Below are 26,402 nucleotides of genomic sequence, written 5' to 3'. Positions count from 1 at the left end.
TCCACTAAAATTATATCCCTGGTTAATCAAAGTAGTCTTAAAATAACATGTTCTGTTTCTGAGTCAGGCCTTTGGGTGTCCATGCAATTCTTGGTCATTCAATGCCCTGAGCTAGGTGGATTCTCAGTAATGACATGCATAATATGTGCATTTATACTGGCTGGTGCTCTGCCGCCTTATGTGCATGTTCTTTTAATTCGCGGGGCAAGGCTTTAATTCACTAAAACAAACAGACATAGATACAGGCAATGCCACTTCCAGGGAAAAAAAGTAGACAAAACAAGGAAGGGAGTGAGGATGGGAAGTATCAAAATAACTTTACTAATTGACTTCTGTGTTTGCCTCTCTTAAAGCATGTCTCTTTTGAGTCAGCAACCTTTCCTTTCATTGGTACTGACTTGCCTTAAGGGACAGGATGAGCAACGGGAAGGGCTTCTAACATCACTGCAGAATCAAGTTAATCAGGTAAAACAAGCACATAACCATGAGCACCCTTTGTTAGATGTTTTATGTGTCATCAGTTTTATGTGTATATGATGCTGTAAAAGGAGGAAAATTACAGTGCAGTGGTATGCCAAAAGGAACAGTCCAAGGAAGGAGGAATGGGGAGGTGTTTGCTCCTTTTTGAGAGTGAATACATCTTTTTTTCTAAAATTATTACAGAGAAATATGATGAACTTGAGTCTGATTTAGTTCTTTCCAGAAAAACCAATAAAAGATGTTTGTCTTGAGGGGAACAGTCTTCTCAGTCTCTAGCTTGATCATGAAAAGTTTTTGTAAGTTTGAAACTTTCCTTCTTTAGGAAAGCCCTTCATCTTCTCCAGCCAGTACAGATTAAGAGTTGTTCATATTTTAAAAAACAATATTACTAGTCCCAAACTGGCCCATTGCCTACAGCTCTTCCTTTGGATCACTTGTGCTTACTCACAACCTCTGCTGATTCTGCTCTAGACTTCCTGCTCCCATCTGGTTCATGCTTTAGCCTACAATAGCTCCTTAAGACTGTCTTTAAACTGAATATATACAGTGCCCAGTGTAATGGGTGCACATTTCCTTTTTTCTGTCTTTTAGTTTCTATGAATTACTGTGACAGTGAAAATTGATACCTGTAGAGCTGTTATTTTCTCATATTCCCTCTCAGCTCAGGTCCAGGCTATGATGTAGGTCCACATCCTAGTTAAATTCATTCCTTCGATGTTTTTTTCCCCTGGTGTTACTGCCACTTGGGCTTTCTTTTTGCTGTATGGGTTTTCCCCTGAAATGTGGCTGGTCCAGGTTCCCTAAGGTTCTGGTCATTTCTCACCAGAGATCCCACTAGATCCTGTTGGGAAGCTGCATCCAGTGCAAGAGATCTGTCTATTTACTTAGCTGTGGTGAACAGTTAAATAGGGTGTTTGAAACAATGTTTTTAATAAATACATAACAAAGGTGCTTATTTTCTTTTTGCTACAACAGGAAGATCTAGTCACACAATTAATAGCAGATTATCAGCTCTTTACAAATTAATTTTTTTAATCAAATGCTTTTTCTTAGATCCTTAGTAACTGGAGGGAAGAACGGTACCAGGACGATGTTAAAGCTAGGCAAATGATGCATGAAGCCCTACAACTTCGTCTTAACTTGGTAAGAAAAAACTTATGTGCTTATCCTGATGTTATAAAAAGATGTAGCAGCTACTCTGGAGTAGGTGGTAAGGAGCAAGAAGCACCGTGTCAGGGCACTGCAGGGGCCGGGGCTCCCTGCGAGCTGGCAGCTGAGGGAGTCCCTCAGCCCCCAGCCTCAGGCATCAGGCACCTCCACTGGGATGGGGACGGGCTGAGGCCGTGCCAGGATGTGAGCCCATGGGGAGGGCTCAGGATCAGGCCTGGCGAGGGGAGCCGGGGTCAGATGCAGCCCTGGCGTGGCCAGGGAGGGCCATGGGGACAGGCTGGGGGTCCTGGGCCAGGGACGGGGGTGGGGGCAGCCCCAGGTGGAGCTGGCCAGGGACAGCGAGGGCTGTTAGTGCCCCCTCTGCCCTGACACAAGGGGGTCTGTGCTCCACTGGTGTTCGTCTCTGCTCTTCCCGTCTCCTCGTTGCAGTTGATGCCTCCTGGCCATAACATTTGGACATTGTTCATACAAAATGAATGGGAAGCACAGCCATATACCTTATTCATGCCTTATTTTTGTGCTGCTTTCTTCCTTTCAGTGACCCTGGAACCTCAGAAATGTATCATCTTTTTGTGGACATTCCAGGCCGTTGTCCACTGATGATCTATCCCCATGTAACAAGCAAGGATTTTATGCAATTAGGCAGTCAATATAGTTGAGACTTTCAGAGCTCTCGGGAAATGTAACATTTGGCTATTTAACTTACATGTGCCATTTCAGTTGCTGCTACTTGGATACATGTATTAATCAACTTAGAAATCTATTTTCATCAAGTTCTCCAATGTCCACATCTCTTGAAACCTCTGTACCAGACGTCAGGGCCACCATGACTCATTTAGCACAGTGCAGTAGGTGTGTGGAGACTACATGTAAGGCCAAATGAGGGACCATCAAGGTAGGAGTAACACTGCCGCGTTGTTCTCTTTCTGTCTCTTTGGAAGCCACTTAGATGCGGTTGTGCAACTAGAAGGGTAACCACAGCCTTACACTGCCACTGGTTCAGGTCAAGGGGACTTGAGCCAGCTGTGACCAGCTTCGGGATTGCTGTGGCTGCGCTTAAAGTAAAGCAGCTGTCACCTGCCACTGAGTACCATGGAGACATGCACTTTGTCATGGGTTGGTAGAAATCTTGATATGGGCAATATTTGGTTTATTACTAAAGCAGCAAGATTTTATCCTTTTGTAAACCATAACCCACTTATGTAGTTCAAGGAGTAATCTTCTTGGATACAAACTCAGCAAGGTTTAGGAGCTAAAAGCAGATACTGAGAATGGAAACAGTCTCTGTATTTATTGAGCAAGACACAACCCTGAAATAAGCTTTAAGTATGGGGAAGAATTGTGTGAAGTGTAACAACTACAAGCGCAAACAGTGAAGGTATATAGAGTGATTAAAAACATGGCAAAATAAAAAGATTTGGTTTTGGAAAGTTGTGAAGTGGGAAACATCAGGAAACATGATTTGATGCAGGTACTGAGTGCAGGGGTAATGTGCAAGACAGCGAAGCTGACAGAGTAGGAAGACCCAGGGCTGCAGTGCACCAGTAAGGGAAGAGCAGTGTCGTTTTGACCTAAGCGCTCTGAGGCATCCTGTTGTGCGACAGGGAGGTGTGTGCTCTTTTACAGGGCTGTCAGTGTCTGAAGGCTTGAGCTGTGCTTTCATTAGCTAGAAGTGTTGTACCTTTGAAATTTGTGGGTTGGACTGTATTCTGACCATTTGGTGATCAGGCTTGCAACCTGAGGAGGTATCTTGTGTTACTGCAATTTGGTCCTTTGAAGGATGAGTTTTGGCAAAATGGCTCCTTCTCAAAGCCAAGGCATATTTTACAGTATCATACTATACTGGTAGAAATAGCGAAAAATTGTTCATAGGGTAAAATATATCTTTTAGCTTTTTAATTTTCAATCAATGGTATATTGTTCTTCAGATTTTTTTGTCTCTTTGCACTACACATTATTGTCTAATTTTGGGGTGTGGGAGGAAAATGATAACTATAAAGTTTTAATTTGACACTTGTTCAGTTCTGAGAATTTTTTCACCGACTTCAATTTGTTGCATCAAATGTGAAAGTGAAGATATGAAACTGAAGGAGCAGTGTAATAATATTTTGCTTTTCTGTAGTTCCTTCTTAGGAGAAGCTTTTTGCTGGGAGCATGGGGTGGGGAGTAAAAGTTATTTAAAGTCAGTGCTTCAAGATGGCATTTAGCACACAAGAACTCGTGGGACTGGATAGCCGTTTTATTCATAAGTAACCCATGAGATAAGGGAAGCATGCCTCTGTGAGATATATGCAGAGCCTTGCTATCTGCTGTATTATTTTGCAGGTAGGTGGCATGTTTGATACTGTGCAGAGGAGTACCCAGTGGACCACAGACTGGGCACTTCTGCTTCTCCAGATAATCACTTCAGGAACTGTTGATATGCAGACCAACAAGTACGTCTGCACCATTTAAACAAGCTAATTCATGTCCTTAGTGCTTTTATGTTTAGATTGCATGTTTGTTATTGTTACATTTTTCTTACTATTATCCTGTTACTGCTTGCGTGCAATTTACATGCTCAGTGCTGGTCTTGGTTGAGGAGCACCTCTATTTTGGAAAGCACTGGAGCCACTATTTAAACTCTTTCTTAACAAGCATGTACCTGAGCGCTTTCTTAAGTTGGAGCCTGTAATTCCTAATGACTGTTAGCAGTTAGTGTTGTCTGTAGCTCTGAGCTGGGCTTTGTCTGTACATCTTGACAGTCCACCTGCATGTATACACTGGGGCTTACACATGCAAGCTGAGATGTGTGTGTATGCAGAAAGCCCTGAAAAACCCGGCTTGTCTGAAGTGTTGTGTTTGTGCCCTTTGCTGTGAATATCTGTCCCTAGATCTCTTGGCAGTCAGTAGTTCCTCAGGGTAATACTTGTCTTTACTCTCAGTGAATTGTTCACAACTGTGCTCGATATGCTGGGTGTCCTCATCAACGGGACGCTTGCCTCGGACTTGTCAAACGCTTCCCAAGGAGGGCCTGAGGAAAACAAAAGGGCTTACATGAATTTAGTGAAAAAATTAAAAGTAAGTGTTATGTCTTGTAGTTTTCAGCATTTCTTTTGAATTGCTTTCTGTGCTCATCTTTTAATCCTGTCATTTCTGGTGTGTGGGAAGGCCTCTTGGAAAAAGAGAGGAGACTGATAGAGCACTAGCAATAACAAGGAGAAAAAGAAGAAAATAAAGATACAGGAATGTGGGGGTGGGAAGACAGACTTCTAGTATTTTCTTCATATTAAATTAAAATCAGGGACCCTGCAAGTCACTTAGTTACTTTTATTCATATTTGAGACACTAAATTTGTATTACGTATTTTCTACGTTCTGTTTAAACAAGAGATGAAAGGATAACTTACATTCTTAAAAAAAGAAAACAACACAAAAAATGTTGCAAAGCCACTTGTTTAAATTTAGTAAAAGTACAAGGAAATGATTCATCCAGAAACTGGACATTTTCTAATAGTGAAAGCAGTGTAATGTTTCTCCCCCCCCCCCCGGCCTTTCTGTTGGATTGATTGATGTTTTTATTCTCTAGAAAGAGCTGGGAGACAAACGGTCAGAAAGCATTGACAAGGTTCGCCAGCTGCTCCCTTTGCCAAAGCAGACATGTGATATTATTACTTGTGAGCCAATGGGATCCTTGATCGACACCAAGGGGAACAAAATTGCAGGATTTGACTCCATTGATAAGAAACAGGCAAGAGTAAATGTTTTTGTTTGCGTGATCCACGTGAAAATTCTCAGGCAGGGTGTGAAACTGGGAGTGGGTTTTAGAGAGAGGCGTGCAGGGAGTTGTTAAACCCCAGCCAAATGGGTTTGAGCAGCCTAGTGTGACTTGGACCATGCACCAGCTTCACCACCCCTGCAGCAGCATGGACAGCGATTCCATCCTCCTCTCCCTGACAATTCACTGATACTTGCTGGTAGTCTCAGAGCTGTAGGTGTATATGCATCTTTAATGGAAACAGTTTTATGCCACTTGTACAAATTCAAGAGTTTGGGTAACCTTTCACTTTCCGATTTGTTTAAAATTCAGTGATCATGTTTGCTACATGCGCTTCCTTGTTAAATCCGCAGAGTACATGGTCAATTTGTAACTGCTGATGCGATGAGTGTTGACATAAGCTTGCTCAATTTTGCGATATAGGGTCTTAACTGATAATCAGCCAACTCCACAGAAGTTGCCAAAAAGGAAATCACATTTTACCTGGAGTTGAACAGCAGAAGCTCTTACAGAAGTATTTGCTTTTCAAGCAGAATCCTACATTTGAGAGCTCATTTGACCTGGGAACCGTTTGACCTGTTACTTGCTGGGAGGAAGATGGAGGGTGATTGTGCTTACAAAAGACAGGAAAAAAGGGAGGGGGGGAAGTGTATTAATTGTTTTGGATTTTGCAGGAATACAAAGGGATGCATAATTTTTTAAAGTGAATTCATTTAAAAGAGAAGGCTAGAGCTTAGGATAGAGGTTTTTATTCTGCAAACTGGGTAGACATATTTTTGTGATATAGCGCTTAGGCTTTCTTCCCTTATTTGAATATGTAAACTTTTAGCAAGGGTATTCTCAGATTAGCCATTTTTGACAGATATTTGACTTTTCCTCCAAAATATGATAGATGGAACTTGAGATTTTTAGCATAGCTATAAGCAAATGGTACTATAAAATATAATTGCTTTTATCTAGTGGCAGCCTTGGATAGAGGTTAAAATCCCACCAGTATGCATTTGGTACATTTTGTGGAGGGAAAAAATCCTTACTGGATTTTTCTGACTCAAATAATGATGTACAAAAGCAAGTCATCTACTCTAGTGTCTAACTTTCTTAAAATACTAACTTCACTTATTCTGAAACAGGGTCTCCAGGTTTCAACAAAACAAAAGGTGTCCCCTTGGGATTTATTTGAAGGTCACAAAAATCCTGCTCCTCTCTCCTGGGCATGGTTTGGTACAGTTCGTGTCGACAGGAAAGTGATAAAATATGAGGAGCAGCAGCATCTCCTCCTGTACCACATGCACACCAAACCCAAGCCACGGAGTTACTACCTCGAGCCCTTGCCCCTTCCTCCAGAGGAGGAGGAGGAAGAGCCCACCACCCCTGTGTCTCAGGAACCAGAAAGAAAGTCAGGAGAGCTCTCAGATCAGGGAAAACATGCCACAGATGATGAGAAGAAGACAAAGGGCAGGAAGCGAAAGTCGAAGTCAGGCTCAAGGGCTGATGTAAGTAGTTGGTGCCCCATACAAAATTTGAAATATCTCGCCAAAGTATCTGATGTTACCTTCAGAAACTGTTCTGCACCTGGAGGAGCAGGTCCTAATAAAGGAATTGAATGGAGGTGGTCAGAAGGATGGTGGATTTCTATCAAACAGAGCTCAGTGTAGAGGAACGTACTGTGCTTAGGACCTTACGTGCTATGTAAAATATGCTAGACTGGATCTTACTAAATATTATTCGGGTTCTGTATATACTTTCTTTTGTTTGGTGTAAAGTACAGCTGTTACTGTTTGTATTGATTTCTAAAATTCCTCCTGTTCAAATTATGTTGAGAGCAAACATGTTAGTTTAAACCCAGGTCCCATTCAAATGAAACCAATCTGAAAGAGGCTCTTTCACATGGATTAACTGTTTTACTGTGCAGTTTTTGCTTTCCCTTTTGGTTTTTATTGTTTTTTGAGGTGTGGGTTCCTAAGCTAAGAATCACTTAGAGCAAGGGTTTGAAAAACGTGCCTGGCACCACCTGAATAATAATGTACGTTTCCAGTAGCAGCATTCTGTGCAATTATGTCCTCTTCACACTGCTGCCAGCGTAGTCACACATGTTGTAGATGGGATAGTATTCTGTCAGCATCCAGCTGGTTTGCCAATGTGTTGCGTTTTAAGTAGCTGTAATTTTAAGATCATTTTCTGGCCTTTTTAATGTTTCAGTTAAGTTCTTCCTGTTATTTATATACTGATAAAGCAAGCTGTCCTTGTGCTATACCTAATTATAGCCTGCAGAAAATACTTGCTAGTAAGGTAAAACTGGATGGTGTTTGTATGAAGTTGTTAGTGTTAATTACCTGTGGGCGGCCTGAGACTTAATCTGTTCTTTACATCATTGCAAATGACAATGGGAACTGTCTCTGTCCTTTAATAATTTAGTAGGAAAATTGGCATTATTTATGAGTTAGTAAGGTACGAATGTCAGTAACACTCACTTTTACTGTATATTTTAAGGAATATCCACAGAACAACTTATATAGAGTGCCTCCCACTTACTCACCAATTTCCTCTCAAATGATGCACCATCCTCAGTCTGCCTTGTGGGGTTACAACATCATGGGACAGCCGCAGCAGCCTGGCTTCTTTGTGCAGAACCAGCCCCTCCCACCAGGTATGTGTAAGATTTGAATTCATGGAAATGGGGCTTTATTGTTTGATGAGTGACAAAAGTTGACTTCTTATAACCATATTTTGTATCTAATTTTCTCCGAAGCAGGCTGTGTCTGCTGATGCCATTTATTTTATTCCTTAGTTAGCCTTTTTTTTTTTTTTTTAAGGGCTTTCTATTATCACTTGTAGGTCTGTCTCTTTTAAGGTATTAAACTTTTTTGGTAGATAAGCAAAAATGACCTACTGTGGTGATAGTGTAAGAAAGCTGTTAGAAGTTCAATGAGGAGTGAAGTAAGAGAGGGATGATGGAAAGGAACAAATTACCTTTGGGTTATTTCTTCTTTGATTCAAACCAAGAACCATGATGGCTAATTTGACATCTGCTAGGTGGAATAAATAAATCCATGGGCTCGCATTTTTTCAGCGTTTGTGATATGTGCTTAATTTTCTGTAGGATTGTTTTGTTTCTTCCAGTTAATGTGTATACAGTTTAACATAAGTATTTTACTTGCTCTAGGGGGCAGCAGTTTATGATGTTTTGAGAAATACTACTACATCCTTCTCAGATACTATGCAAGAGAAGTTGAGAAGTTTGGTTCCAGTTATAAATGTTAAATATTTTTTCTGAACCTCCAAAACCAACTAGATCTGTATTTTAAGTATGTAAAAGTCTTCAGAATATACCAGACAGTGGCTAAAAAGCTTAAGGAAATACCGATTTTAAAAACGAATTTATAAGATCACCTTCTTAAGTCTGACATATAGGTACATGACTTTTATCAAATAGCATAGAGTGCATAAATTATTGCCATCTCATTATAAAATTGGCTTGACATAATCTGTTCATATCATGCTTTTGATCTGAAAAGCAACTTTTGTTCATCAGTAGTAGTCAAATGTTTTATGTGACATAGGACAGCAACAGCCCACAGCCTTTTTACTTTTCATTCTCATTTACAAGTGGTAGTCTTCAAAGTTATTTTGCCCATTTAATTTTTCAGGCCAGTAATCTGGTTTAATCCAGTTCACTGTCTGCCTTTACAGAGGTAAGTTTATCATCATTATTGTAGAGCTAACCAAATAGGAGCTGATGAATTAGCACTGATCTGTACCAACAACGCTCTTACAGAAGGCAGAGAACACATTTGTGTTTTGGGTGGTTTTTAGGTGGTTCCAGGCTGGATCCGACAGGCTCCTTTGTTCCAACTAATACGAAGCAAGCCCTGTCAAACATGCTGCAGCGGCGCTCTGGCACCATGATGCAGCCCCCCTCTATCCATGCAATCACGCCTCAACAGCAGTTGCTTCAGATGAAACTCCTGCAGCAAGAGCAGCAGCAGCAGCGGCTCCTCAGGCAGCAAGCACAGTCACGGTCTCTCCAACAGGTTTGTCCAAACCCCTAAGTCGAAGAGCTACACTGTGGTTTTGCCTTCTGTTGGGGCTGCTTGCCCTGTGTAGGCTTACGGAGTGGAGAGCCAGCTGATATTTACTATTGCAGTAATTGCCCAAATATTGATTAATCAGGGCCATCTGCTTTTAAACTTAATTTGCCCTTTGGTGTCTTAGTCCCTTCTATTTTTCCTGTGTTTCCTAAAATCAGGTTTTGCTTCTGCTACTTGATGATATTCTTGTTCCCTGTTGTGTCACGGAGGCTTTCATAGTAGAATTGCATGGTGCTATGTATCACCAAGCTACAAGTCAGCAGCAGAGGCACAGCAATGCTCTTCACAATTAAAAATCCAGGAAGTCCAGCAGGAGCCATTTCCATACACGTGTGCACGCAGACGTCCATGTTCTCTAGAAATAGCTGGTATTTCTTCTCCTAACATTTTTGCAGAGCACAGCTGCTATGTGCCAAACCACACATGGCTATTGTGCAACACCCTTCAGAGCCTGAGCTAGTTTCAGAATGTGGCTACAGACAGGCTGCTTTTGAATTGATGGCGTAAGAACAGAAAATTGGTTTTTTGGATCCCAGATACCCAGCAATATGTGTACAGTAGTTGGTGGTAAAACCAATAACTTCTCGCCTTTATTTTAAAGTCCTTCTGTACCCATTCTTACCCTCACTGCAGTATGTGTTACATTGCCCTTAGGCTATCTTGCCTTCAAACTCTGTGATGTGCCCTCTTTGCTCAAAATAGTCAAAATTTTCAGCAAGTATCCTCATAATTTCTCCCACGCTGTCTCTGTTTTGTTAGAGCTCCCTCATTGTCCCTCTTTCAGTCTCTCTGCTATGATGTAGCCCTCTGTAGTGCTTAAATTGCTGATGGGCTACAATAGTTTTATATGGGGCTGTTCATAATTGTGAAACTAGGATTTGCCTGTACGTGTGCTGTCTTCTACCTTAAAAAAAAGAAAAAAAAGGCATCCCCCAGAAGCTCTGGATGTGTGTTTTATCATTTCAGTGGTACAGTGGTTATTTGATCCCTTGCTGGTGTCCTGTAGGCACTATGAGGTACTAAGGATTAGGTACCCTAAATGTTAGGTACTGGGCTCTACAGTTGACCTTGTAGTATTTCTTACATTAGGCAATATCTCACTATTTTAGTGTTAGGTCCAACTGGCTTTCAATTACTATGATAGAATACAGGCTTAAATAAGAGCCTTAAGTAAACAGATGATGATCACTACTTATGGGTAGGTGGATCAAAAAGCAATAATTGAACATCTAAAATAACACTATTCTCACATTTAAGAAATGCTGTTGTTTAACACTGTCACATTTAGAGGACAAAAGATGTTGCATTTCCCTTTTGGTTTCAAACAGGGACAGTATCTGAGGCGTTAAGAGCAATGGTTAACTTCTCCGAAGTGCTGCATAGACAGGTAGTCAGTAAGGAGAATAAACTTACCATGAAGGCAAGAGTCCATGCCTAAATAAGATTAATAAAGTGTCTGTGATGAGCTTTTTCATAAAATTTGGATTGAACGTTTACAATGTAAAAGTTGCACTAAAATTCGACAGGGTAGGTTCAGATGCGTTATTTCAGCGAACCTACCACATGTGCTGGATGTTCGTCAGTCAGTGGTTCTGTATCAGCCGTGTTTTTATTTCAGCAGTAAGTCAGTATAAGATAAACTGATGTAAACCAAGTCAAACCAGAGCCATCCAAACACAGCCTTCGTTTCCTAGTTACTTCCCCACAGTGGCATGCATAGCCAGGTCCTTCGTGGTGTGCTGGGGAGTACCACAGATGGACACATTGTTTTCTGTCTGGTTCTAGTATTTTGCCTTATTGGATATGTGGCAAGATTCATTCATCCTGATACTTGAAAGCTTTGACTGTAATGAAATGAATGAACAATTCACCAGGCCATCCTGTTTGCTTCCTTGTTGTCCAAGTGTGTGCTGGCAACGCGGACACCAGAGAAACCGCTCCGAGGTCCCAGTGGCACTGGGGCTTTGCGTGCTCCCTGGCACCACGGGCTGCCCCACTGGGACACCTGCCTGCCTGCATGGTGCTCCCGTCAGAAATGTGTCCCTGCGGAGCTTGTGGTAGTTCTTCCTGCGGTCCTGGATTTAAAGTAGGAAATGCTATGGCAGTGTACAAGCCTGAAGGTAGTATTTGAAAATTTAAGAATAAGATGATTTGTAAGCATTGCCACTATGTGGTGTTTGTTGTTAGGTAGAGCTTAAATAGGGAAGGTTTCTTCTTTGGTTTTCATGTTTCTGCAGCTGCAGAATGAAATTACCTGCTCAGCTTGAAACCACTGGCACTGGTGTGGGCAGTTCTATAAAATCAGTCCAGAAGGACTCTGCTCTTCAGTGCTGTGCCGTATGTGCTGTGCTCTTGAAAACGAATAACTATGGTGCAAGGTCTTTAAGAACTATGACTTGTTAAAAAAAATTTGAATATTATGTATAGAATTAATAGGCTCCTGTGGCTGGCAAGGAGTCCTTTCCACGTTTAGAGTTTCTGTTCATAAATTTTATAAAAGTATGGAGGTTCATTAGCATAAAAACCACCTAAAAGGACCTTGTTAGTATCCCTAAACACCAGCATTCTTTGAGTACATACAGGTGAGCTCTGTAAAGGTGCTGTACTGCTCCACTAACAATTCGAGCCTAATTGTGTATATTGTTTGTATTGTTTGCTATTTTCTTGCCTGTCCTTTTCCTTTAGGATGTCTGTAGCACTGCCGTATCCCTTCAGGATGGCTTTGACAACATAATGGTAACCACTCTGATACCATGAACTTTTCTTCTCTTTATTATTTCTTTCGCACAAACATGCATTTCTTTCAACACACAGGCTGCACATTTTGCTTTTGATGAGAATGGTACGCTTTGGCACTCCTCTCACCTAGGTAGCGCAGTGGTTGCATGTGGGAAGGCTGTGAATACACTTGTACCCATAGAGTATTTTTTCTTACAAATATTTCCAATAACTGCATCATTGATTATTTTTTTTCCTCTTCTGTTGTGTTTGTTGCTGTGAAAGGTTAGAGTAGCTGCAAGGTATGTCCGATGCCATGTGCATCTAAGCATGGCTGGCGTGTTCCCATTCTGCCCTCGTCTCCCCACGGCAGCTGGGCCTGCTCCTCTCTGCTGCCATCCAGCGCGGCAGCTTCTGCCACGGTGCGTGGTGGGCTAGCGGTGACTGCCGTGTCAGATGAGTGGTAAGGGACGGACCACATGTCCTTTTTGGCCAGTGCATGCCCCCAGCGCTTCCAAGGCAGCACTTGGAGCCGTTCCAGGCATGGGCCTGTTCCCGCTGCGGTGGGACGCAGTCGTGCCGCTCAGCTCAGGCAGTGAGGGTCAGCTCCCCCGGTCCATGTGAGCTGTAGTTTCCAAAATGCTTCTTGTCCTACGTGAGCACGACAATATACTGTCTGATGGTCTGTTCCTGAGCTATGGCAGGATGTGCAGTTATTAGAATAACCATATTTTGTTACTTCCAAAACAAGTAATGGCTAACACTTACCTGTTAAATTATTAAGCTTCATAGAATTCATTTTTTTCTGGAGAAAAACAATGATGGCATGAAGTTTCATCCCTAATATCTGTGTTGGAAAGCTTTCCACATATTAGAAAAGCTGTTTCAGAGTTAGCTTGCAGGACTTTCTTCCCGTCTTAGGGAAACTGCCATGTTGTTAAAAACACTAATTGGAAAGACAAAGCACAATGTGTTTTTAAAAAGGCTTTGCTGCTTACCCTGTTGTCCATATTTTATATATGTGCAGTCATTCCTGTTACTACTGGTAGCATGTCAGAACAGGGTATATAGATCACCATATTTGCAGTTAATTAGGCACACCTAGATATGCAGCAAATATACAGTGAGGTCTCTCAAATCTGTCATCATCTTCTTACCTACATAAGTGTTAGTGTTTCACTACCTGCTTTTGAAGTCAGATTTGGTCAGATTTTGGTCAAATCAGCCTACAGTGCCATGGCTGCTACAATTGCCTTTGCCAGTCCCAGTGCCCCCCACCTAGGAAAGAAAATTCCTTCCAAATACACTGTGGTCACATACCTTAACAGGAAAAAGCAGTCAGTTTTGCTTCAATTTAAGGTGTAAGTAGAACAAAGAGTAGCAGTGTTTATTACTGTAACGTTGCATCAGCATTGAATAAAAGCGTTTGGGTTTTTTCTCCTTTTTTTGTTTTGCTTTTGTTTGACATGCATGCACAGTTCTGGCTTGCAGCAGTTGGCTCGCATGTTTGGTTAACTCTTTACTAAATTATGCCTGGAGGAAGAAGTCCCTTTGAATTTAGCAACATCTGCTGCTGCTGCTGCTCAGGAATGCAGAGCGCACTCTCACAACACGGGAGCTTGCTCGGTGGCCGTGTGCTGCCATGGAATAGATTGATCTGTCCCTGCTAACAAACAGCTTCTTGCTTATGTTTCACATTTGGTTTTATGTGTGGTGCTTGCCTGGCCTGGGCAGTGGTGCCTTCAGTACAGGTGTGCTGCTGTGGAGCCTCACACCCTGCCAGCTCCGCTGCTTTGCGTGCGCTTCAAATGGCAGGGAAGAGGTCGGTGGACAAAACTCGCTCATGGCTCTCTGCCCGCTGTGGATTGCTGGGATCATGCAGCTGCTTATTTAGTATTTTCTTACAGAATTAGGGCCTAATCCAATTTCCATTGATACAACTTCCATTAACTTTGGAGGGACACTGTTTATGCTGCATGGGCATGAGCGGACAAATTTTGTTCTTGGGCCCACCAGGTTAGCTGTCACTGAGAGAAACAAAAAGGATAGCACACGGAGCACTGCTCTACAGACCAGCTTCCACACAACCCACAAGGTGGTTTGTATTACTGCGGGGAATAGCTTAAGGCACCAGTTTTTCTAGGAATCAGTTACAGTTTTACCAGATTTCACCTTTGGATGGATTCAGGTTACTATCTTGTCATTGGAACCTTATGAAAAAGTTTCAGAAGCAATTTGCTCGGAGAAATTATTATTCTCTTTTTTATTTTCTTCTTTTGCCTCTGTTTAAAAAAAGAAAAATCTTAAGCACTTGAGTACCTTCCCCCTGTACTTGGCTGACATCTGGTTTGTCTGCTTCCCGTCTGCAAGATGTACATTCTGTTCAGCATTTCAGTTTCTCACCTATCAGGTGGCTGTTTTGAGAGCTCCCCATCTGATTTTGCAGATGCTTTTCCAGATAAATTTAATTTACCCTGACCTTTTGTCAGGACTGATAGATGTTACTCTGTTCACACCTCCTGTACTCCCTAATTTGTTTTTCAGAATTTTCCATGAGATACTGACTTGTTTTTAAAACAAATCCTTAGCATAGCTTCTGCCTCCTTAGTATAGCTTATCATATCAGAATGCCTTGCTGTCTTGTCTGTGCCTTAGTGACTCCTTTAGCGGTGGTCCCAGAGGCTGGCACAGAGCCTAGCTAGGTCAGTCTTTTCTTTTTGTTTTTAAAAGAAAGGAAGGTATGAAAAATGAGTGTGTGACAACCCTGTGGTGCCCTGTGGTAGCTTTGCCCCTGGTTTTGCATCTTGTCCTTGACCTCGTCTGTCTGCTGTCTACCCAAAGCGCAGGGCAGTGAATCCAGCCCCAGTCACAGCGGTTCATGTCTCTTGGGGCTGAATCGGTTGAAGCTGGAACGCTTTCTCTCTACCATCCTGCTTCCCTGAGTGATTCCTGTTCATAATAGGTAGCTCTGCTTGTTTCCCAGGTCTGTCAATGAGGATGCACGTATTTTTAAACCCAATCCAAAATAATAGCTGAACTGCAGGACTGCCGGTTGTGCTTACAGACTTGTTAACGTTTGGTACATTTACCACTAAAGGGATGGGAGCAGATAAAGAAGGAGAGTCCGAATAGCGCTTCAGTATTTTATCCCATGTGAGAGTTTCTTTTCCACCGGGTAGCCCTGACTGTAACGTTGCTGCTTGCAGTGTGTTATCAAAGTCACTTTTAGCCTTAAATTCTAATACATCTCTGTAAGGATATCGTTATTAAAATGACAAAGGCTTTGTTGGAGGACTTGGATTTTTTTGTTTGGTTTTGTGCGAAACTGGGCAGCTACAGGGAAGGAGCATCCCTGCTTCCAGCTCATGTCTGCCACTGAGCTTTTTTGAGTGGAATGGTTTTCAAAATGATCAAGTGCAGCTGTGCAGCATTACAATCGCACAGAAAATACACAGACTTGATTGTATCCTTGGCAAATTCTCATTCGCCAGTTTTTTACAATCTTGTCCTGAAATTAAGTGTAACTTTTTTTTTTCCCCTCTTTTCTGGTGCTTCAAAGCATACTAATGCAGTAATAGTTGAAATCTTTAAATGATTTGCCATTAATTGGGCATAAATATTGAGGCAATTTGAAATGAACAAACTAGGCTGTCTGCTGATCACAAATACGGAGTGTGTTTCCAAGCTGTACTGGTTGGGAGCTGGAGATGCTTGTGTTACCCATTTATCATACTGCTATTTTGTATGTTATCATAAAATTTGCAAATCAGCATTTTGCCTGCTTCATCTGGGGGAAAGCTAGTAATCAGGTAGCCTGAGAAAGATATCAACTGTGTAGTTATACTGGAGATTGTCATTCACTCTAAGCTCCCTATATAATTTAATGTACTGTCTTCAAGACAGCTAGAATATTTTTTTTCTAATCCTTTGCAAAGCCCCATTTTAAAGGGTGTCTGCAAGACCTCTGTTCAGTAAATGGCTGTTTCTTCACTGCTGCAGTGTTACAGTAGTGTCAGAAATCAAACAAAAGTTGATTCTTCCATCTCCTTATGAGTAAATACAGTTCAGCAGTTTGGCACTGAGCAATGGTGCTGTCTTGAAGGAGATGGTCAAGTCTCTCCATGACTCTTTAGGACACCGCTTCGTGGAGTTTGTGTCCAGAACTGGACTTGTTTGGGGTGTGGAGGCCATATCTGATGGGTGATGTGTCTTTCAGGGTCAGCCAATGGACCAAGCTGCTATTTTCACTCCGCAAGTCCGACCCCCGTCTCAGCTTCCACAGTACCCAGGGTTACAGCAAGCACAGGTACTGTGCTACTCCCGTGGAGCGTCTGCATAAAAATGCTTTTAAGGGGAACTCCTTTACCTCCCAGCCTGCTTTTCTGTGCTTGGGACTTGCCTCGTGTATGTTCCCTAGTGTGATGGCAAGGCCTCCTTCGAGGATGCTTGCAGTCTCCACATGCTGTAGCTCATAAATGTTTTTAACACGGACACTTCCACTTTTTCCTAATGCTGTTGCTGGTAAAGGCAAGTGTACTTCAGTGTTAAGCCTGAAATTTGGCCAATTTTTGGTGAGATAGTGATACCAGTAACTCGTTATTATGTCATGGTCATTCTGGTACTTGGGATTTTGTGAGGGGGAGGAGGGGGGAACAAAGAAAAGGGAGAGGCGGAGCTGTGGAGCAGAGTCCCGCTCTTGCTCAGTGCCTCTCGGGGAAGGGTGGCACGGTGCAAGTTCCATCCCGCTGTGTGCGACCACGTTGCGGCTGCTTGAACCCGCAAACAGAAGTGGGGTACAGCCAGCGTGGGGGGCTCACAGACCGGTGCGTGGGTACAGCACTGCGTCTCACTGACTTGCCTCTGGTTATCCAGGCTTTGGCTCTTCGATAAAGGCCATCTCTTCCTCTTATAGTTAAGCTAAGTTAAATCCGGGCCTGGTGAAGTTACTCTTCTGTCCGTTTTCCCCGCAGAGCATGCCTCATGGATACACGATGTACAGCACTCAGATGCCTTTGCAGCAGCAGCAGCCTGGTGGCATAGTGCTTTCCCCCAGCTACACCCCCCGAGCATACACAGCAGCTCATTCCAGCCCCACGCTGATGGAGAGGCTGCGGCAGATACAACAGCAGCCCAGCGGATATATTCAACAGCAGGCTGCTGCATACATCCAGCCTTTGACAGGCACTCAGCGGTGAGCCTCTGCAGTTCTTATAGCTGGTAACATTGCAGGATTTTAATGGCAACTTTGATTAGAGGTCTAAAGCTTTATTTAAAATAAAGCATATTAATCAAAATGAGGTTAGCGCTGGGTCTAATTAGCAATAAATATGTCTTTCTCTCCAATTTCCCTGGTTTTTCCCTTGTTTAATTTTTATTTTAAGTTGGTCTTGGCACATGTTGTAGCCTAGTTGTCCTCTGTGTTTGTAGAACATAAAAATTCATTTAAAGATGGCAGTTGGATCCTATTTCACTACACATGCAGACATGGTACCATATTATGTAAACACGTGTGTGGTATTAAACAATAAATATTCCAGGTTTACCAAAGAGTCTGTAGTCAAGAAAACACAAGACCAACTTGGTAGTTTAGCTCTCAATAGACAAATGAATTTTGCTTAAGCCTGAATAGACTAAATTGACTTCAGTTTGGAAGTACAGCTGAGTTGCACTGCCTATGAGAAACAGGAAAATTTAATTGGTAAAGAAATGTCATGAAACAGAAGGCAAATGAAGCAGGAAAGAAATCCATAAAAGGCAGTGTTACAGAGTAAGCAGAGTGGAAAACTGGAGTTTCCAATGACAGTCTTGAATCAGATTTTTTTTCTAACAGTCTAGCATAATCCAACTAACAGTCCAGCTCTGCTCTTCGCTGAATCATAAATTTTGCCACTCTTAATTTCCACTTTAAATAGATATGTTCAGTAGAGTGACTCCCAAAAAAACACAGGCTCGAATTAAAGAGGGAGCTGGGGTGGAGGGGGAACTATTTGCAAGGTCTGCCCCTGTACGCACTGTCCAGCTGTAGCTATGACGGAGTATCTGTGCAGTGCAGCGCTCTCCCTGTGTGCAGGTTGCAGATTCATTGAAAGCGTACAGCAGTGTGTAGATGTCAGTCATTGCAAGGTGGTCTGGCCTGTCAGCAGAGCTTCAGTCCTGTCTCGCTGATCCCATGTAATTTATCCTGGAGTACCCCTGATGAGCTCTGTTACCAAGTAGATGTATACTTCTTTCTCTGCTTCAGCTCTAATTTGATGAAATCAGTATTTCTGGAATTGTGAATGTTACCATATATTCTGCAATATCCACTGGTTCCTTAACTTTTAAATTCTTGCAAGCCTGGGTATCTTAAGAGTATGCTCAATTCTGGGTATGTTTGCACCTCTTCAAAAAGTTTGGCCTTGACTTGATTGACAGCCTTGTACGAAAACCTACAGGGTGCCTTGCATTAGGAATAAATCTGCTAACCTGAATTGCCTTGTCTTTACTGAGTTTTAAACACCGAAGCTGAATTACAAGCTAGCTAACATGTTTTCCCCATGTATATCTTTCTGCTTCGTCAACGTTAATTTCTCCCATAACATCCTAAGAAGGTATTTCTTGCTTGGTGTGTTTTCTCAGTATTTTAGAAAGTAAAAAGTCTTTATAATCAGTTTTAAATTCATGGTAATGTAACTATGAGATGTTTTGGTCTGGAGAACATTTTAGTGCTTATGTGGAGTTATTGCTTGAAATGTAGAAGCTCATCACTCTTCCTAATAAAGCAAGAGTTGAATGCTTGGATCTGCTCTTGTTTAGAGGAACACATGATTACTTACATCAGTTACTGGGCAATAGTATGGTACAGCTTCTATTATGGAATATTTTTCAAAGCATTCATATTTGGAAATATGTTCTTCCTGTAAAATGTAAACGTCTTTTAAATCTATGGAAGTCTAATGTCGCAGCTTATAGTTGAGTACTCCTAGACTAACTTGTGCTCTGGCTGTAAATGAAGTACAATCTGTTATTTTTTTTTCCCCAATCAGTTTGAGCCATCAGCCTTTGCAGCCAAATTCACTGGTTGGAGGAGGACTGGACAGTGCATCGACCACAGGTCCTCATCCGACCCTAAACTCAGTACAGCTGCCTCCGGAGCCAATGAGACCGAGACAGCAGCAGATGCGGCAGCAGAGACTCTTCCAGGTGAGGGACTCGGCTGCACTAGAGGCCAGGGATGTTTCAGTGCAGGAAGGGAGCGTAAACATCACCGTATCGGGTGATGGTGTTACGCGCTCGCTTGCACGTGTCTTCAAGTCTAAAGCAGCAGAGCCTGGTGCTATAAATCCGAACTGCTTTTACTCGAGTGCAATAATTAATTGTTTACATTTGGGACTTCGAGAAGAGAGCTTTGGACATACATGTAAAATTCAGTACTTTCATTTTTCAAGATTGTAGAATGCCTCTGGAGAAGGTAGATTTGAGAACAGCCTAGCTGAATGTGCTGAGACAAAAGCAGTGGTTGTGCTCTCCCCTATCTGCCCTTATAATGAATGTATACCAGAATTAAATCAAAGGGCTTGCTGCCTGTCTGGCCTATTTCCTGTATTCTGATTTGATGATATATTTTTAATTTGGAGGTAAGTATCAGTTTATCGGCTAAATATGTAGGGCTTTGCACAGGGGAAGTAAATAAGTAAATGACATTAAAAATCCTTCCCGTGGCCCTTTGATGGTTGGAAGTATTTTCATGTTTTCATTTTAATGCAGTAGCTCTCTGTGCCAGTTCTTGTCGAATGATAATGTATTTTATCTAAATATTTTGATGGTGTAGTGAACTAAATATACCAGCTTTTGAGTATTTTTTTGTTTATTAACAATGCTCCTTGCCAGCCTTGGTGTGGCTGATGATGAAAGTGGAGAGCTGTGAGGCTTATCTTCCCAGCGGGGCCTTCACTAACCAATGCTGTAAGCGAGCCCAGCTCCTATGCTGGAAATCAGTCATGAAAAGCCACACTGCTTGGCTCGTAGTCATTCCCTGAGGCAGTGTGCATGTCGTGTCGCTGTTGTTTCAATGCTCATCTTCTTTCAGTTGCAGCAGCAGCAGCAGCAGGGGCAGCAGCCAGGGCAGCAGCAGGCACTTGGTCTCCAGCCCGTGCAACCGCAGCAGCCTTTGGTAAGCAGAGGCGACTGCCAGATACTGTGGGGCGGTGTGAGGGTAGTGACAGAGCGGGTTTTGTCCCTTGCGCAGATGGGCAGCGTGGCAGCCTGGGGAGAGGGTTTGCGTAAGCTTTCTCGTGTCACCGTCTGCCTGCTGGTGCTGCCGCCGTGGTGCCTGCAGTGCGGTACCTCCGCTCTCTGAGTGCCGTATGAGCATGTGCCCGGTGCCGGTGGCGACAGGCTCGTTTTGCCTGCGTCCTGAGCTGGCCGCAGGCTGCAGCTGTGGTAGCAGTGTATTAGCTGGGGCTCAACAGCTGGCTAGTGCATCCAGGTGGCTCCTGGCTGGCTCCGACTGTAGGCAGAGGAAAATTGCATCTGTCCACAGAAGACTGTGTAACTGTGTCCATCTTGCCAAAACGTGGCAAGAGGTGGGTTATGCGTGCACTGAGGTGTTGCTGGAGGTGACCTCGCCTGCTGACCTCTGATGGGGAGGCAAGTGCAGCTTTGAACGCAGGCCTTGGCAAGGAGGGCTCGTGCACTGCCCTGCTCAAGCCCCAGTGCCTCTGCAGCAGCGCATTTGAGTTTGCTGTTCAAAGATCCTCCTTCTAGGACTGGAGTGCGCGCTGCCTCCTGCGCTTTCATGGTTCATTCACCAGTTCAGTCAAAACTGATACCAAAGTTGGGCCAACAATGACACATCGTTTTGCCTGAAAAAAGATTTGCGTGTGTGTAGGAAAAGTTCAAATGCTTCATTTCAACACATCTTTTTGAAGTTGCACCTAGCAGTATTGATTTAAAACTAATGGTTAATATCCCAAAGAATGTAAATAACCACCCATAGCAGTTCTTTTGAGAATTACTTGGTGATATAGTTAAAAATTGGGTACTGCTGCTTTTCTAATTCTGTACATCTCTTTTCCATCACAAGTAAAATGAGACTGCCCGGACGGCCTTAAATCTCTTTGTGTCAATTCAGAGGGGGAAAACAATGTGATGCTTTAAAGTCACCCTCAGTCTCATTCCTAGTGCAGCATAAATAAATGACTATTTTGAAAATCTGATATAGAACCATGTGCTCTAAGCCCTACTGAAAAGTCAGGGGTCTTTTTTTCTGGGGGTCTAAAGATGCCATTTAGTAGTCCCAGAGCAGCAGGCTGAGGTAAATTAACACCTTACTGCTGCAGTTTATTCCTGTTTATGCTTGCTGTGCTATGCATTTTTATGAGTGTTATCCTAATTAATATATCATAGTAATAATGAATAGCCCTTGCTAACTTTAAAAACTTAAACTTGATGAGAAATCTGTAGTTGCTGGTGATGCATATAAATTGGTGCATTTTTCTGTCTTTGTAATATTTTGAAGTGAAAGCAGGATAACGTATACAATTGAGGCTACTTGTGGAACTAGTTTTTGCTGTAACACTAAGAAAAGCCTTCACTTGGAAACGTAAGGTGCTGATGGTTGGCATTTCTCCACGTTGCCGTGCTTGTGCTGTGTTTGTGCGAGCATCCGCGCTCCCTCCGCTCCCTCTGGCGTCAGCTGGGGACGCTGGCAGCTCCACCACTGCCAAAGTCCAGTCCCTGCCTGAAGTCGTGTCACAGGTCACTGTTAGTGACCTCGGGCCTTTGATTTTTAGGTTGTACTGCTAACAGGCTGGGGAAGAAATGGGTTTTATTGTTTGAAGATCCTTTTAAATTAAATCGTTGGTTGTAAACCAGAGCTGCATGAAGACAACTGCACAAACAAAATTACTTTTGAGACATTCCTGTATGCTGAATTGGAGCCTTTATAGTTTAATGAATGATTTTACCAAATCACTATCACTACCACCTAATTTTTATGGACACGTCCACTGAATTTACAATCTCATTATGCTTGTTTCCTGCATTTGGGCAGTTTTTCCAGACATACGTAAGGTAGATGAGGATAACTAGAAAAGTTTGCTATAGAAAAATGGAGAAAATACAGTAATGCTGAAATTGCTAGCTTCCGAGTTTAAAAGCATTAATCAATGTGATCTGATAGAGAAACTCGGAAGCAGCTTGTAAGTGCAAGAGTAAGGATAAATGAAAGACGTTTATCTGATATATATTGAAATATAGTTTTCATCCATTTTTGAGTTTTTCTTAATAGTGTTTATATCATGAACAAACTGTGTGTGAGAGACTGTCACAGAGACAGAGCACCTGTGGGGCTGCAGGCTCCTCTTCCAGCACTTAGCACAGCAGAAAGCTTTCTGTGTGTTGGTTTCGTGTCCCCAAGAAACCCTGGTGTGGTTAATGATTTTGACTAATCTCAGCATTTACTAAGGACTGTTAGCCAGAAGATTACACAATGTATTTTAAGTAAAGGATTTGGTTTCAGAAAGGGAGAAGATGCTGAAGTCTTGTAAAACACTGAAACTCCCTTCAGTAAGCAAAAGGTTTCACTGAAACAAAGCATGGGCGTTTTCTGTAGCATGTATGATGTTATTAGAGTATTGAATAACTCCATTTTTATTCAGCACATCAGGTTTTCAAACTGGTCAGGTGTATTGTGTGTCCTTGTGCAGAAGCACAAAAAAATCACTTAATTAGAAGCACATGCATTTTCATCAAATCTAGTGAGAAGGAAAGTTCCGGGGCTTAGGAAACAGATCTAGAGAGCTTAGAGGCCCTGAGGATAAGACAGACAGTAAATGGTGAAGCCTTGGTTTGGTTTGTGCTTGCTAGCATAGCAGTACCTCATTCATGATGATATCCCTCCCAGGAGTAGGTAAGTATGAGGGAGTTGTGCCGTCAGCTCTCTGTCCTTGGGAGTCTGAGACAGCTGGTGCACAGACGTTTTTCTTTCATACGGGTGACGCGTTTTCCAAGGGAAGAAGTGCTTCTTGTACATGCAGACCTTTGGCACCGGAGGTGTCCATCCCAACAGTACACACGCAGACGGTCTGTGTCAGGTCTGTCTGTCGTAATTCAGTAGCGCGGTGTGCGATGTATTCAGTACTCTGACACAGAGGTAGATGATCAATAAAAGTTGTTAAAAGAATGATTTTTTTTTTTCTGAATGACAGCCAGAAGTGTGGAAAGCAAAGCGGTGCTTGTTCTCCTACCCATCCTTACTTGAAAAATAGACTTTATGGGTCAGCTAGCTAGGGAATAATGCATGCCGTCAGACGGACCAGTTAAAGACTAAATTCTGCTTTGATGCAAGTATAAATAGGGTGCAAATTTGTGAAAGTGAATGCATTTACACCATGAGTACTTTCAAAGTGATTGAGGTAATGATTTAATTCATTAACAGCAGATTTGTCTGGAAGCTTTTTGTGTCTAATCCCCTTGTGCTTAGTGCCATGGACTGGAAGGGCCTTGTCTCGACCGCTGTGGGCTTCGGGTGAGGATCAGAATGGTGATTATTTTGCTCCATGGAGGAGTTGGCCCAGTTGGCTGGGCACTGATCTGCCTGCCGTTCCACTGGAGCCAAGAATTGAGTGTGCAGCTATCACCCTGCAGCAGGTGTGCAGCGCAGTGAACAACCTGTGCTTTGTGCTTAGCCTTCTCTGTCTGAAGTGCCATTGCCCTGGGAAAAATACTTTCCTAGAAGCTTCTTTTGATTTATGCTTCAACAACATGTAAGTGTTTAAAAATGCTAAAAAGGCTGTTAATTTTGATTTGCAGTTTGGATTTGCCTTGTCTTTGAACAATGCAGACAGCAGAGCTGCTTAGAGTGACTTGCAAGATGAATACTGGCCTCTCCAGAGGTAGAAAAGACAGAGACTGACTCTGTCCCTTGTGTCTAGCTGGACACATGTGATACCTGTAACACATCTGGGAATGTGTAAGATTTCAGGGAACGAAGAGAACAAAAGTTCTGTAAGTTCTAAGCGTGCTCCATGTGTCCTTACTGCGCTGTTAAAATCCGGTCAGGACCCACTGAGGAGGCACGCCTGCCTTCTGCTGTCGCCCTCCACCTGCTCTGCCAGAGCTGACAGGGCAGCACGAGCTGACAGGGCAGCACAAGCTGAACATTTCTGCAGTTACCTGACGTGGCACTTGTGCTGTGCATATTTCTTTCATCTTGCATGTTTCTTTTGCAGTTTCCAAGGCAAGGCTTACAACAGACACAGCAGCAACAACAGACAGCAGCGCTGGTCAGGCAGCTCCAGAAGCAGCTCTCTAGTAAGCATGTGTGTGCATAGCTGTACATAAATATAGATGTATATTTGAATATGGAATTCTCTTTCTGGAGATGTTCTGCCTATTTAAATACTGCCATATATACATGTAAGTAATTTTCCTACTGACAACTGGTTACCCAACCCAGTAGTGATGCAATACCAAAGTTCTGGTGCTAGTGTGTCCCACGGATTTCTGTTGGTCTCCAGAGAAGCCCGAGGCACCCACAGGACTGGAGCTGGTGGCCCAGTTACAGTTTGCTGTGTGTTTTCTCCCCTCACTTCTTTAGTCCTACTGCAGGCAAAGTCCCCGAGGAAATCAGCACCTCTTGCATGCGCTAGGTATATAAGGAAATGTATTGACTGTTGCTTGCTACCACTGCATGAAATACAGGTATTCTTCTGTATTTCTGTAGAGTACAGTCACGAGGCACAAACACTTCCCTTTGCTTTATCAACCAGGTAACCAGCCACAACAAGGAGTGAACCAGTACGGGCATCCTTCACACTTCTGAATCAGAGATGGAAGGGAGGCGTCATGTTACGTTTGCACTGAAGAACAGAACATTCAAAATTCAATGCACTAGTTATTGCTAGAAAGCAGTCTTTAATTTTCTTATTATTTCAATAATTATTTTTTGTGCTGCAGTTGATGTGAGTATGTAACAAGGTGGGTTTTTTGGGTTTGCGGATTTTTTTTTTGCATTTAACTAGATTTAAATGTATGGACTTGTGGGCCTATTTGAAGAATGTTATTGCAGATTTTATGAATTTGGTGCTTTTTAGGTCCTGTTACTTTTAAAGGGGACAAAGAATGCTGGATTTATTTATTTGTGGGAAACACTTCTTTTGTTTTTTTTATTCTTGTTTCTGTTTTTTGTTGGTTTGTGTTGTTTTTTTTTAAAGAACTGCACTGGACCAAACTACTGAACTGAAAGGCACTTCCGATTTTGGCATAAAAGTTAATTTGTTCATTAAAATGTTCACCTCTTTCTTTCTTGGTAGAACGAGCATCAATTTAAATTGTGTTTATTTGACTGCAATTTTCATATGCACTTTATAAAGTTCTTTGTTTAAAGTACCAATTTTCTCTTGCTCTTATTGTGGTAAGAAGGTGCTGAAGTGGGTTTATTGCTTGTATTAGAACTTCTTAAAGTTTATATTAAAAGCCACAATGTAATGTTAATAAACCTACTAGAAGTAGCAGTGTTTCATATTTGGTCTTTTTAATATAAAGCTCACTGGTGATCAATTCTAATGGAGTGCACGACACAGTAACGAGGATTGAACGGTCAAGGCGGGTTTTGCTCCGCTCACGTAGGGAAATCTCCGGGTCCTGGTAGAGCCTCCCAGGAAACGAATCTCCGTGTCTCACTTGATGCCTTCACTAACAGACCTCGTACCAGCTTTCACAAAGTGAGGGTGGAAAAGCCACTAAAGTCCTTTCTGTGGTTTCAGCGGTTCTGTAGCTGACAGCTTGTCATACTGAAGCCGCCTGAAGTGAGTTATTCCTGTTACCTGTGTCTGCTACCAATGTTGTATGGTAAGTATTTAAAATTCCAGGTTTGAGTCTTGATTGCTGGGTGAGTTTCAGTGGTGTCAGGCATTATGTATTATTGGCTGAGTGCAAAACCACAAGTAAATGATAAAACAAAATTGCCACAAACAAATCGTTATTATTCAAACCTGTACAAATACATCATAATTTTGCTCGTATTAGAGTTGAAAAGAACAGAATAAATTTATTACTATTTTATGTAATTTAGGAGTTAGTCTATATGTTTGGTTTTTTTTTTTTAATCCATTAATTTTGAAAGTGGAACATGCAGGGCATTTAAAATATACATAGGAATGTCTTTCCCCTGTTTTGTATTAACTCAATTTGCTTAATTTACCATAC

General features: G+C 42.4%; 1 protein-coding gene across 2 annotated transcripts in view; it reads left to right on the top strand.

Moving 5' to 3' along the window:
• MED12L (mediator complex subunit 12L) overlaps positions 1-25,705 on the top strand; it is a 155,850-nt gene extending 130,145 nt beyond the window's left edge. For both annotated transcript variants that reach the window (XM_052803046.1, XM_052803045.1), the window contains 14 exons: positions 354-465; positions 1,534-1,623; positions 3,976-4,085; positions 4,575-4,710; positions 5,218-5,379; positions 6,537-6,899; positions 7,897-8,053; positions 9,220-9,437; positions 16,429-16,518; positions 17,183-17,403; positions 19,238-19,394; positions 20,281-20,364; positions 24,425-24,506; positions 24,965-25,705. In XM_052803046.1, coding sequence (XP_052659006.1) covers positions 354-465; positions 1,534-1,623; positions 3,976-4,085; positions 4,575-4,710; positions 5,218-5,379; positions 6,537-6,899; positions 7,897-8,053; positions 9,220-9,437; positions 16,429-16,518; positions 17,183-17,403; positions 19,238-19,394; positions 20,281-20,364; positions 24,425-24,506; positions 24,965-25,017 — 2,035 coding nt within the window. In that variant the 3' untranslated portion in view covers positions 25,018-25,705. The remainder of the gene's footprint in view (positions 1-353; positions 466-1,533; positions 1,624-3,975; positions 4,086-4,574; positions 4,711-5,217; positions 5,380-6,536; positions 6,900-7,896; positions 8,054-9,219; positions 9,438-16,428; positions 16,519-17,182; positions 17,404-19,237; positions 19,395-20,280; positions 20,365-24,424; positions 24,507-24,964) is intronic.
• The last annotated feature ends 697 nt before the right edge of the window (positions 25,706-26,402 follow it).

The sequence above is a fragment of the Harpia harpyja genome, chromosome 12, assembly GCF_026419915.1.
Source record: "Harpia harpyja isolate bHarHar1 chromosome 12, bHarHar1 primary haplotype, whole genome shotgun sequence".
Classification (NCBI taxonomy): domain Eukaryota; kingdom Metazoa; phylum Chordata; class Aves; order Accipitriformes; family Accipitridae; genus Harpia; species Harpia harpyja.
Note: the sequence above shows the minus strand (reverse complement) of the source record. Positions and strands in the feature narration are given on the sequence as shown.